This window comes from Chenopodium album, chromosome 12, assembly GCF_948465745.1.
Source record: "Chenopodium album chromosome 12, dcCheAlbu1.1, whole genome shotgun sequence".
NCBI lineage: Eukaryota > Viridiplantae > Streptophyta > Magnoliopsida > Caryophyllales > Amaranthaceae > Chenopodium > Chenopodium album.
In genome coordinates, this window is record NC_137845.1 from 9,485,913 (window position 1) to 9,499,742 (window position 13,830).

General features: G+C 36.4%; 1 protein-coding gene across 1 annotated transcript; it reads left to right on the forward strand.

The window, feature by feature from the left end:
* Positions 1-6,290: 6,290 nt before the first annotated feature.
* Positions 6,291-13,285, forward strand: LOC145570269 (rhodanese-like domain-containing protein 11, chloroplastic). The gene is made up of 10 exons (XM_081629307.1): positions 6,291-6,562; positions 6,684-6,779; positions 7,498-7,605; positions 8,065-8,161; positions 11,434-11,473; positions 11,577-11,651; positions 12,411-12,498; positions 12,600-12,667; positions 12,785-12,857; positions 12,940-13,285. Exons 1-10 carry the CDS (start codon positions 6,410-6,412, stop codon positions 13,018-13,020), a joined length of 879 nt encoding a protein of 292 aa, XP_081485433.1. The 5' UTR covers positions 6,291-6,409; the 3' UTR covers positions 13,021-13,285.
* Positions 13,286-13,830: the final 545 nt, after the last annotated feature.

A 13,830-nucleotide genomic window follows, 5' to 3' on the forward strand; every position in this document is an offset into this window, starting at 1 on the left:
AAAGGAATTCGAACAGAAATGCAATTAAAAATCGATAACAAAATCAAACAAACATGGAAATTCGAACGAAAAACGAATTTCAACCAAAAAATTCGAAAATAAACAAAATTTTCAGAAAAATAAACATACCTTTCATAATATATCTTCCTCTTTAGGTTTATATGGTCAAATTCAACCAAGAAAACTCCAGATCTGAAATTTTTAAGGTCGAATTTGACCATGAAAAACCATAACTCGTTTGTTGAAGAAATCCAAATACCATAATTTGTTTGTCAAAGAAAATACGTACACCAAAACTACAACTCTGAAAAAAATGAAGAAGAAAAAGAGAATGAAGATGGAGGGGCGTGAAAGTGAACAAAAATGGAGAAAGAGAAGAAAGAGATAGAGGAGCGTGAGAAAGAGAAGTAAGAAAGAAAGAGCAGGAGAGAGAAAAGAAAGAGGAGGGGTGAGCGGCGTGTGGGAGTTTGAAGTAGATTAGGGTTTGTGAATAAGGTATGCTTTTATACCGTATTTTTTTAATTAAAAAAAAGGATCTTTTACGACCGTCTCTTTGACATTTACGACCGTCTCAGAGACGGTCGCAGATTTTGACATTTACGACCGTCTCTTTGACGGTCACAGATTATGACGTTTACGACCGTCAGAGACGGTCGCAGATTTTGACATTTACGACCGTCTCTTTGACGGTCGCAGATTATGACGTTTACGACCGTCAGAGACGGTCGCAGATTTTGACATTTACGACCGTCTCTTTGACGGTCGCAGATTATGACATTTTACGACCGTCTTTGACGGTCGCAAACGATTTATTTTAATTTGGAATTATTTTTAATTGTTCAAACATCCTAGCGACCGTCTAAAAGGCTAAAAACGGTCATAAAACGGTCGCAAATTTGCGACCGTTGTCAAAGCAGTCGTAATATTGCGACCGCATAAAAAACGGTCGCAAAATATGAATTTTGCGACCGTTTTTCGGACGGTCGTAAAAAAACGGTCGCAATTTAGCCGAATTTTAGTAGTGTGTGACACCTGTAGGTTGACGTTTGATGACGTCGACTTGAGTTTGAATGCAGGGTGACATTTGATGATGTCAACCTGTATTTAAGGGTTTTGTTTGAATACACCTGAACGAGGGCTTTGAAACTTAGTCCCGTTCAAATGTGTTTGAGTGTATCTGAACAAGTCGACACGAGTTTGATATGCTTGTTGACTTACTTCAGAGAGAATTTCGTTTGAGTTTTATGAGCTCTTGGAATAATGATTTCTGGATCCCCTCAACTGATGGAGGAATGGTGTATTTATAGGAGATGAGAACCCCTTTAGTGGATTTAGTAGGTTTGGGGCCTGACCCATTTTATGACTTAGAAGCCTTTTTGACCTGGTCCATTTAATTTATTTTATAATCTGAATTTTATTTGATTAATTCGGATTATTTATTTGGGTGGGCCAAAAATAATTAAAATGGATTATTCATATGAATTTAACCCAAATTAATTTATTTAATTTAATGAATGACACTCATAAAATTTCCGTACCTATAGTATGTTATACTCCGTATCTTGTATGGCTTTATCCGTTTATTATTATCATAATCACTTCGTTCTTTATTTCCAAAAACTTGTTACAACAAGCTCCGATTCTCATTTTGATTAACCATAAGTTCTCATTTCAATTCCTAGAATTTTTATATATAATATCTCATACTTCTTCGCTTTCCTAATTTTGCAACATAGCACATAGGTGAGAAAGACGGATTTTAAGAAGAGAGGAGATAAAGTGAATAAAGATAAGGATTCATGTGATGAGGAGAGGAAAGAGAGAAAAATAAAGATAAGGGCTCATGTGATGAGAAGAGCGAAAGAAAGATAACATGTACAAATAGGGAAATGTTGTAATAATAGAGCACAAGTCATTATGAATAGAAACTTTATCGTCGATCTTGCCTAATACAACTTGGGCTAGGGATGGCAACAGGTCGAACTCAGAGCAGAAAATGCTAAATCTGAATCCGACCCTACAAGAAGTCGGAGGCAAATTTAACTCCGAATTTGACTATGTCATCCGAATGCGGTGATCCAACTTCAATATCCAGCCTCCGACTTGACTCTGATTTTATTTTTTTCGATTATTTAATACAATTCGAGAATTTGGGCTATTTGGGCCGTTGCAACCCACACCAACCGCCACCATTACCCACACCCAAATTCACGATCCGTCGGAGTCGGAGTCGAATAACTCGTCAAAGCCAAATTTTTTTCTCGGATTTTTTGTAGGATTCGACTCTGACCCTCATCCGACTTAAAATAGAATTATTTTAATGGATGCGGACTCAAAGTGGATTATTTTCCTCAGATCGGGGCGGAGTAGGGTCAGATCCGAACTGGATTGTCATCCCTAGCTTGGGCCTTTTAGCCTTCAATAACCCACACTAGCTCGAAAAACATGCCTCTTTTGACGGCCAGTTGACCATATTGGTATAAAAGTTAACACCCTTATGACAGATTGGTATAAAAGTTATTGCCGGCGACATATTGGTATAAAAATTAACATGTGGCGACATATTGGTATATAAGTCAACAAATTGCGACATTTACCCCTATTTTCTCGTCGGAGGATATGCATATGATGCACGCGATTAATTTTAGTGCTAATAACTTTTATTTGACATTTTTTTTTTGTACTTTTCTCTACTTTTTATATTAACCAGGGCAGCCAACGCGCGCGTTGCGCGCGAAATGGCTAGCCTTTGCAACTTAATTTTACTTGTCTTGTGTTTGCACTTCACATGGAGGAATAAAAGATCGACAAAGGAATATACGTAGTATTTTTATTGTTTAGGCATTGTTTGTTTGTAGTCGTGCTAAGTTGAATGTTACGTGTGAAATATCTCGTATATTGAAAAAAAATCTTTATTTTTATTATTTGTATATGGTGATTCTTTTAATTGGAATACTATGTAGAGTCACAGTAGAATATAATTCTTAGGTTTTTCAATGATAATGTAGAAAAGGAACAAATGTTAGAATTGTTGTTTGTTTATTTTCGCTGTGTTGATGTTAGCATTACTTAATTGTCGTGGTACAATACGAAATAGAGAAAGAATCATCAATGATGAAACCGAAACGACCAATTCCTAATCCACCACAGAGGCTAACAATATTAAACAACCGCTATATATTAGTATTGTCAACCTTTTTTTGGCCACAATTTGATTTGGAAATTTTGGGAAGGTGGTGAACAAAGATGTGGAATTTAGTACTTGGATTGACAATGATAGTGTGGAGAGAGAAAGTTAAAAACTTTCAAGAGATGGAGTCATGGAGAGGAGGAGAGAAAGCTCAAATGTGTAAGGAAATGTAGACGGGTAAGAACAATTTGAAGTTGGACTGTTGGAGTACAAAATTACAAATAGGGATACAAAGGTAAAACACATTTTAAAGAGTAAATAGGGGTACAAAAGTAAAGTAACATTTTGAAGGGTATTAAAGTCCGTGCACTATTTATAAGAGCAACTTTCTACTTTTTATAAGGTAGGGATTTAAAAAAATTATGAAGTAAAAATCTAAAAAAAAAAAAAAAATTCAAAAGCCCAAAAGTGATGAGAAAGAAGCTAGGGGAAAACGAATAGGAAAGCTTGAGCAAAGGGATATAAGCTTGAATGTATTAAGGGCGGTGGTCATTAAAGCAGCACAAGGGTAGATTCTTTTCTTTTCTTTTTTTAAAAAAAACACTTATATATATATTTTTTTTCTTATTATATTGGTGATTTACAAAGTTGTGGGTATAATACAAATAAAGTAATAATGAAAGTTAGCGTCTACTAGTAATTGGTTTTGAAATTAAACTAGTTAGTGACCCGGGCGATGCCCCGGGTTTCTTTCTTCTCTTCTTTTTTTTTTTTTTTTTTTTTTGGTATGGAAGATTGTGGATATTACTTAATTATTCTTTTTACGTTGGTATAATACATTTTCGCAACTGAAAAATATTTAAACTTTGATAGGAAAACATTCAATAAATAAATCACATTAATACATACCGTTACAAATTAAGTGGGTCAAAGCAATTTAAATACATCGTAATTATTGTAATTATTCATCGTTTTAATTGAGCTCAAAATAAATACACCGGTTACAAAACTTGTTTTGGGTGATGAAAATTAATTTAATGGTTTTTTTGTAACAACTGATTTGATTGATTATTATACAATCAATACTATAATACAATTAATTAATTTATCATACAATTTATTGACACATATTTAACATGTACATGTAATGTAATTGATTATGTGGCAATTTGATTGATGACGTGGCTAAATAAGAAAAAAAAAGTGACACATGGCGATATGACACTCCTTGCCTTTGAGTTTTAATAATAATATTGATAACTAATATTGAGATTTTGTTTATTGTTCATTAGTTCTTTGGGGTTTTATCGTTTGATTGGTTTATCAAAGTTATTGTATTGGAAGGGAAGAGGGAGAAATTATTATTTGGTGCTGAATAAGTATATTATGATAATAAATAAGATTGCAAAAGTAATTAAAACAAATTTTTGAAGTATACAACACGCTCTTTCATCCGAAGAAAAAATAGGGGGTAAATATCACAATTTGTTCAGAGCTTTTTTGGTGCAGCAGGCCACACGCCAAGTGAGTAAAAATAACGGATTACGCGCGTATAACGGGGTTACTGTTCACTCGTATAACGGGGTTACTGGTTTTGTCAGGGTTACTTGTATTTTTTTTTTTTCAGATGTTACTTGTATTTTTTTTTTTTTTTTTTTGTCAGAGTTTACTTGTATTTTTTTTTCAAGGGTTACTTGTATGGATTACTTATTCAGAGGTTACTTGTATTATTCAGGGGTTACTTGTATGAATTATTTATTCAAGGGTTACTTGTATTTTTTTTTTTCCAGGGGTTACTAATATGAATTACTTATTTAGGGGTTACTTGTATTATTTTTTTTTTCAAGAGTTACTTGTATTTATTTTTCAGGGTTACCTGTATTTTTTTTTTCAGGGGTTACTTGTATGAGTTACTTATTCAAGGGTTACTTGTATGAGTTACTTCAAAGGTTACTTATATGAATTACTTATTCAAGGGTTACTTGTCACTTATTCAAGGGTTGCTTGTAAGCCCCATACCAAACCAGTAACACCCTACAAGTAACCCTTGAGCAAAACTAGTAACACCCTACAAGTAACCCCTAACCAAATTGGTAACACCCTACAAGTAACCCTTGAGAAAAACTAGTAACACCCTACAAGTAACTCCTAACCAAACCAGTAACACCCTACAAGTAACCCTTGATCAAAACCAGTAACACCCTACAAGTAATCCCTGACTAAAACCAGTAACACCCTACAAGTAACCCCTGGCCAAAACCAGTAACACCTTACATGTAACCCCTGATCAAACCAGTAACACCCTACAAGTACCCTTGACCAAACTAGTAACACCCTACAATTTTTGACAGAGAATATTCGTTTTAAGATTCCACGAAGAAAACGAGCTCACATTTCTTTGGTTCTCATCGATTTCTCTACTTCAAATGTTGTACATGATCTTAAGGATAATTAATCACAATTTTTCACAACAAATTGACATACAATTTCTACAATTTTGGGCTTTAATTGCAGCAATTTGGCAAAGAGGAGAGAGAAAATGGGTGGAGTAGAGATATGATTGTTGGTGATGTGTAGTTTGGTTTGTAGATGAAGCTAAGAAAAGAGAAGAGAGAAAATGGGTAGAGTAGAGATATGGTTGTTGGTGATGTGTGGTTTGGCTTGGAAAAGAAGATAAGAAAAGAGGAGAGAGAAGAGTGAGGGAGCCCCCATTCATCTTCATGATAAACAAAATTTGTTTATCTAATGACAATTTCGTAAATATATCAACAATTCATCCCAGTCAGCATGACATTTTTGTAAATAAGTGAACAACTTTTATTAATATGTGGGTTCCACAAATGTTGACTTATTTACGAAAATGCCATGCTGACTGAGATTTTTTGTTGATTTATTTACGAAAATGCCATTAGATAAACAAATTTTGTTTATCATCAAGATGAACTTGTATTTTCTCGAGAAGAGTTGTGGTATTTTTTTAAAAAATAATAATAGAAATTGTGGCTGGCCACATACAAAAATTTGTGTAATTTGTTAAATTATACACCAATATGTTACCACATGTTAATTTTTATACCAATATATCGCCGGCAATAATTTATATACCAATATGTCATAAGGGTGTTAACTTATATACCAATATGGTCAATAGGCCCTCTTTTGACCCACCCCAGGCCCCCAACCATCTAGATGATTCCCTCTAAAATTCGCTCCTAATTCTAATTCTGGTAATTGCAATTTGCAAATTCCTCTACTCCGTACAAGATAATTCAATTAACTATGGAAGTTCTTGGAGTTCTTCCTCTTTGCTCTCCCAAAATCCCACCCTCAAATTTTGACAAAAAATGCAGCACAAAATTTTACAGAAGTACACAAACTATCAAGTTCAGTGGGCCTAGTTCTGGGCAACTCATTCCAATTCGCAAAACTATGGTATGTAAAAAGCTTGTAAATTTCCTGTTAAATTCTATCCAAATTCATGGGTTTTCTTTTTCATTTGGATTTGTATAAAATTTCTGAAATGGGTGTTTGATTTTTCTCATTTTTTTGATAGAATTGGAAAGTAACCAGAATGCAAGTAGTGGGAGAAGAGTATGAATTGAGGCAAATGAAGGATATGGCGGCTGCAAGAAAAAGATGGGAAGCTTTGGTATAATTCTCTTTTATTAATTAATTATACTTTATTTCATTTTCTGTTTAAAATTTGAGTTTCTTTGCTTAATTGTATGTTAGGGTAGAACTTGTTCTAACTAGGATAGCAGTGAGTAATTTAGGGTATTTGTAATGGACATTGGAAATCATAATAGGGAATTAGAATATTACTAAATTCTGGTAGAAATCTATGCTTAATGATTGAAATTGTGGATTGATGGTAGGAAAGTATCGAATTATGTTGTAGATGATACTCTGATAGGATTGATTTGGACATTTGTTACATCTAGCTGCGGCCGAACCGGGTAATTGCTGCCATTATATTAATGTAAACTTCAAATAAGGAAAATGAACAAAGGAAATGGCTACTCATTTTTATAGGATTTTGATATCATAGTTTAAAGGTGGTGAAGTGTTTTTCTAATCTCTAGTAGTGACTTGGCTTTAAGGCTACAAATTGCAATTTCAACTGTATTTTTGGGATTTTTAGTTGTAGCTTTGTGGTAATCTGGTAGATTGTGTATGGTTGAATTGAGACTACCTCATAGTGCTGTTGATACGGAGGCCACATTTTGTTTTAACTTGTGGTAATTGTCAATTTGTCACTGTAAGCACATGTAAGTACACAATTTCTTGTCATGGATGTGGAAAAAATTTCTTGTTGTGAGTGAGAATTTCATATTTTGTGCCTCAGGCTTTCAAACTCTTTTGCATAGGTGAGGGAGGGAAAAGTCAAACCTTTGACACCAAGGGAAGCTGGGTATGCTATCCAACTCAGCGGCAAGACTCTACTTGATGTTCGCCCAACATCAGAGCGCAACAAGGTGAATACTTGATCTACGTTGTACACCCATCTGCTTTGCTTGAGAATACATGTATGCTTTTCCTACTTTTTTGCTGTTATTGGAGTTACTTATCATAGAACATGGCTTCATTAAATATGCTTTTGGATTATCCGAATTTTGGTTATTAATTATCAATGGTAATTGCATATCTGCATTACGTTATGGTTTCAAAGAACAAAACATATGTGATGTGGCTACATAAATTTTCTGCTCTTTTCTGCTCTCTATAATTGTTGTTACAGGTTATCAAATTTTGTGCTTGACACTTCTTGATCACTTTTTGTAGTGTCTGTTAATGAGCCTTAATCTCATCTTCTGAGTTCTGACAAAGGCAGCAATTTTTTTCTTTTTTATTTGTGTATTTATTTTTATTTTATGTTAGTTATGATCCTATATCATCTTCTAGCCTTCAATTGAATGGGTTTTTTGGTGTTGCAGGCATGGGTTAAGGGTTCAGCCTGGATACCCATATTTGACGTTGATGACAAATTTGATGCCGGGACTCTCTCAAAAAAGGCAACAAATTTCATGATGGGTACTTCTTGATGCCTATCATACTTTCCTGTCCTGATATCAATCAATCAATCAATCAAAGCCTTAATCCCAAAAGTGGGGTCGGCTAACATGAACCAAATTTGATTATTCCGTGTAGTCATCAACATAAATCTTTCTCCTCCATCCCTTACGATCCAAAACTTCATCCTCACGTAAATCCATGCACTTCATATCCTTCCTCACTCCTTCCAACCAAGTCATCTTTGGTCTCCCTCTTCCTCGTTTAATCCCTCCATGGTCCCACTCTTCCACTCTTCGCACCGGTGCACCCTCGGGTCTCCGTCTTACATGTCCAAACCAACGCAGACGATTTTCCCTTAATTTATCTACAATGCCCGCCACACCTACTTTCTTGCGAATAACCTCATTTCTGATTCTATCTCTTAAAGTGTTTCCACACATCCACCTTAACATGCGCATTTCCGTAACCTCCATCTTTTTAATATGCTCTTTCTTAGAAGCCCAACATTCTGTACCATAGAGCAACACTGGTCTTATGGCAGTCCTGTAGAATTTTCCCTTCAACTTTAAGGGAATGCTGCGGTCGCATAACACTCCCGTGGCCGCTCTCCATTTAAGCCACCCTGACTTAATCCTGTGGGTCACGTCTTGATCAATGTCACCATTCTTCTGGATGATCGACCCTAGGTACTTAAAACATTCACTCATGGTCAAATCCTTTCCATCCAAACTCACCACTTCATTGCTTGTCCCCCTCTGAGTGCCAAAACGACATACCAAATATTCAGTCTTACTCCGACTTAGCTTAAACCCTCTAGATTCCAACCTTTGCCTCCATTGCTCCAACTTGACATTAACCCCATCCTTAGTCTCATCCACCAAAACGATATCATCTGCGAACAACATACACCATGGAACCTCATCTTGAATTGGTCTAGTTAATTCATCTAGAACCGTTGCAAAAAGAAAAGGGCTTAATGCAGACCCTTGATGCAATCCGATTGTAATAGGGAAATCTTTTGTCAACCCTCCGCATGTCCTCACATTTGTTGACACATCCCGATACATATCCTTAACTAGGTCTACATACCTTCGTGGGATACCTTTCTTCAACATTGCCCACCAAAGTATCTCTCTTGGCACCTTGTCATATGCCTTCTCTAAATCAATAAAGACCATATGAAGATCTTTCTTCTTTACCCTATAAAACTCCATCATTTGTCTTATCAAATGGATTGCCTCCATAGTAGATCTCCCAGGCATAAAACCAAATTGGTTATCTGAAATGCTTGTGCATGCCCTCAACCTTTGTTCAATCACCCTTTCCCACAACTTCATAGTATGGCTCATAAGCTTAATTCCTCGATAGTTAGAACAATCTTGAGCGTCTCCTTTGTTTTTATAAACCGGGACCAAGGTGCTCTTCCTCCAATCTTGTGGGATCCTTGTAGCCGTCCATATCTTGTTGAAAAGGTTTGTTAACCACTCAATACCAATCTTACCCAAACACCTCCACACCTCTATCGGTACCCCATCAGGGCCAACCGCCTTCTTAGGTTTCATCTTCCTCAGTGCAATCTCCACCTCTACTCTCCTAATCCTTCGCACATACTCCATGTTGATTTCTTCATCACTCATAGAGGTATCTCCTATCACAACTCCATTACTTCCATTAAATAATTCATCGAAGTACCCCTTCCACCTGTCCTTGATGCCCTCCTCTTGCACTAGGACCATTTGGTTCTTATCTTTGACACACTTCACCATGCCAATATCCTTCCTTGCCTCTTGTCTTCTCTTTGCCATCTTATAAATGATCCTTTCTCCCTCCTTGGAATCAAGCTTTTCATAAACCTCCTGATATGCCTTTTCTTTTGCTTGGCGAACAGCTGCCTTTGCCTTACTCTTAGCCTCCTTATACGCTGCAAAGGTTTCATCACTCCTACATTTTCCTAAGGCTTGATAGCATTCCCTTTTTTGCTTAATTACTGCTTTCACCTCTTCATTCCACCACGAAGTATCTCTCTGTACCGAAGTTCTTCCCCTTACTTCCCCTAAGACCTCTTTGGCCACTCTTAGGAAACAGTTCTTCATTCGTAACCAAGTCATGTCCGGATCCACCTCTCCATCCCAATCCGCTTCTTCAATTACCTTTTCTGTAAAAACCTTAGCTTTTGCATCCCTTAGGGTCCACCATCTTATCCTTGGTTCTTCTTGTCTAACTTTTTTCTTCGCCTTCTCTTTCAGACGAATAGTCATTACCAATAGCCGGTGTTGGGTGACCACACTCTCCCCTGGGATAACCTTACAGTTTATGCAACTTTGTCTATCTATGCTCCTTGTGAGCAGGAAGTCTATTTGAGTTGCATTTGCTCCATTCCGAAAAGTTATCAAGTGTGAATCCCTCTTCTTAAACCAAGTATTAGCCAAAATTAAATCATATGATTGGGCAAAATCCATAATAGCTTCACCACCGGCGTCCCTCTGCCCATACCCAAAGCCTCCATGGACACTCTCATAGCCATCTCGGCTCGCCCCAACGTGCCCATTTAGATCCCCTCCAATATATAACTTCTCTGAGTGGTGGACACCCTGCACCACCTCGTCTAGGTCCTCCCAAAATTGTCGTTTCTCTTCTGCATCTAAACCCACTTGGGGAGCATAAGCACTGATAACATTCACAATCTCCTTGCCACATAGCAACTTCAGCCTTATCAACCTATCGTTCTTCCGATAGACCTCGATCACCTCTTTTGCCAACCTCTCATCGAGAACCACACCAACTCCGTTCCTAGCTCCACCATTCCTTGTTCTGTGGCTCGTTTCTTGCCCAACATACCATACCTTATACCCCAAAACCAAGCCTCGAGCTCCTTCTCCTGTCCATCTTGTCTCTTGGAGGCACATGATGTTCACGCGTCGTCTTTTCATTACTTCTACCAATTCTGCTGATTTTCCCGTAAGAGACCCCACATTCCAAGAACCAATCCGCAAACTAAATTCTTTTCTCCCACGCTCCCTCCTGATCCCAACTCCAAGCCCTTGATTATTTGACACCACAATTGCTCCCTCCTGTCCTGATATAAAGTTCGATTATAAAGATAGAGATTTTGGTACATCAGTACCTCAAATAGACAATTGCATAATCCATCCAAGTGTTACTCAGAATAAGATTAGCAAGACCTTTCTGTGCACTATTAGATTGAATGAGAGATTGTATGAGAGAAATAACTCATCTTAAGGATCTTGATAAGCTCCTTTATATCTCAGAATCTTTTTGAATTTATGTAGGAGGATGGTGGAGCGGTGTGCCTACACTTTCCTATAATAGGTATGTTTGCTAACCTGCCTAACCATCATCAAATTTCAACCTAAAATCTAATTACACTTTCTTATATGAAGAGGAAATCTCTGTTATCATATTTTTCTTGCAGCCAGTTCTTATCCAAAGTTCAAGAGAAATTCCCAAAAGATACAGATCTTATTGTTGCGTGCCAGAAGGGACTAAGGTGATTTTCTTAGCATCAAATTCTTGTAAATCAAAGACTAAACAAGCCAACAAATTTGCTGTGTGAAGTTTCTTTTTGGCTATGACTGTTTTCTAGTACTATGATACTAATAGTATATGTGCAATCTTCCGGATGAGATAATTCACCATTACTGTTGAAATATGGATTCCCTTCCCTCTATTAGTAGTATGATATCATCATCATTACTGTTGCGGTGCTGCCTCAGTTTCATCATGAAATTCACCATTACTGTTAGTTATCTGTATCATCTACGATTTTTTGCAATTCCTCTTGACTAACTCCAAAAGAACTGTGTTTTATGTTTTAGGGAATTTAGAGGGTTCAATATTTTAGGAAAAGTAGGTCTGCTCTGAGCCTCTGAAATAATTTAACTGCATGAATTCTGTGGTCAATGATATTTTTTGCACCTTTTTCCATGTGATCCATGGGAAGTGGAAAAAGAATGATACAATATGTGATAGGCAACAGAAGTGGAAGAGCAACTGTATAGAGCATTATAGATTATTTGCAAAATACATGTAATGAAATTGTAAGTAAGGTCATTTTCTGGAATAACTAGGTCGTGTTGTTCCTCCTCAACATGCATTTGATAAGCTGTCCTATCATCATGAAATGCACTTTAGCTAATGAAAGACACCCTTTGGCAGGGTTTTATTCTGATGTTAGAATCATATCCAAATGTGTATATTTCATTTGTATGAAGTGTATGCTAACACTCTGAGCACATTTGGCTGGCAGATCTTTAGCTGCTTGTGAGCTTCTTTGTAATGCTGGCTACCAAAATGTCTTCTGGGTTCAAGGAGGCCTAGAAGCGGCAGAAGAAGAGGTATTTTATTCAATATTTTTTTTTTTTCAAATGTTCAGTTTTTTTGTGTGGTCTTTTAATGGAGGGAACTTAAAGCTCAATGCTGTGCTGTACCTGTACAGGATCTTCAGAGGGAAGGTTCACAACCTTTTAAATTTGCTGGAATTGGAGGCCTTTCTGAGTTTCTCGGGTGAGTAGTTTGCTCAATAGAATTATTGTCACCTGGTTATGTGAATCTGGCTAACCCAACTCACGGTTCTGAAATTATCGATTCTTACTCCAACATCTTCCTGGATGTCCCTTTCAGTTGGACAGATCAGCAAAGAGCTGCTGCAGCTAAAGAAGGATGGCAATATCGATTAGTTTTCTCTGCGCGTATGGTATGATTGCAGGCAGCAACTGCTGATCAATTTGTGTATGTTTCTTTTGGATGTATAGCTTATACTCTGAATTTTTTTGTAGGTTGGACTGTTTCTTGCTGCAGATGCATTGTACATTGCTGCTCAGCAAGTGGGTCGTTATCTACAAGAAATACGCTCGTAGTAAATGTCTTTCTGCCATTGCAAATCTGAAGTCATTCACTATTTGCATGTAAGAAGATGTTTTGGTTTGTATATATGTATGAACTTGCCAAATCCATCATCTCTTATTCTCTTAGTGTAAACGAGTTTTATTTGTTCACCAAAATTTTGTAGCTTGAGGGCAATTTTTTATGAAATTTTGATGAAGATCCTCGTGAATGTTGTATGATATTCTATGTATGAATTATATGTATATTATATTTCAAAGTTATTATGCCTTCGTTTTACTCTTGGATCCTGTTATTCATAGTCCTAAGAATTGGCAACAGGCACTGAAATATCTGAAAATCTGAAATACAGAACAATGCAGAATCAGCAAAAATTGAGAATTTATACAGTGTTGGCATACTTCCTACTCCAAGGAGACTATCGAATTACTAGAAAAATAACAAAATACTCCAATGTAAAACATTATTTATGAAATTGTAAAGGTTTTTGAGGCTTGATGTTTATGACTCGACTTTTTGCTTACCGAGTTGGAATCTTGCACGGTTGCACAAACTAATTCAGCCTCGAAGAATAATCCGAGGTGAAAAGTTATGCCAACGCCACTAGTGTTAATTTTTACCAATATGGAGTATAAGTACGTTTTATGTAAAATTACTTTGAGTCTTGGAGGGTGTGGATTTCCTTACCCGAACATACAATTTACCAAGAGGTTTGATTGTTTTTTTTTTTATACTAGTAATAAAAATAAAAATAAAAAGTTTTTTTTTTTTTTTTTTTTTAAAAAAAAAAAAATAAAAAGTTTATGAATGTGTATAACTAAATT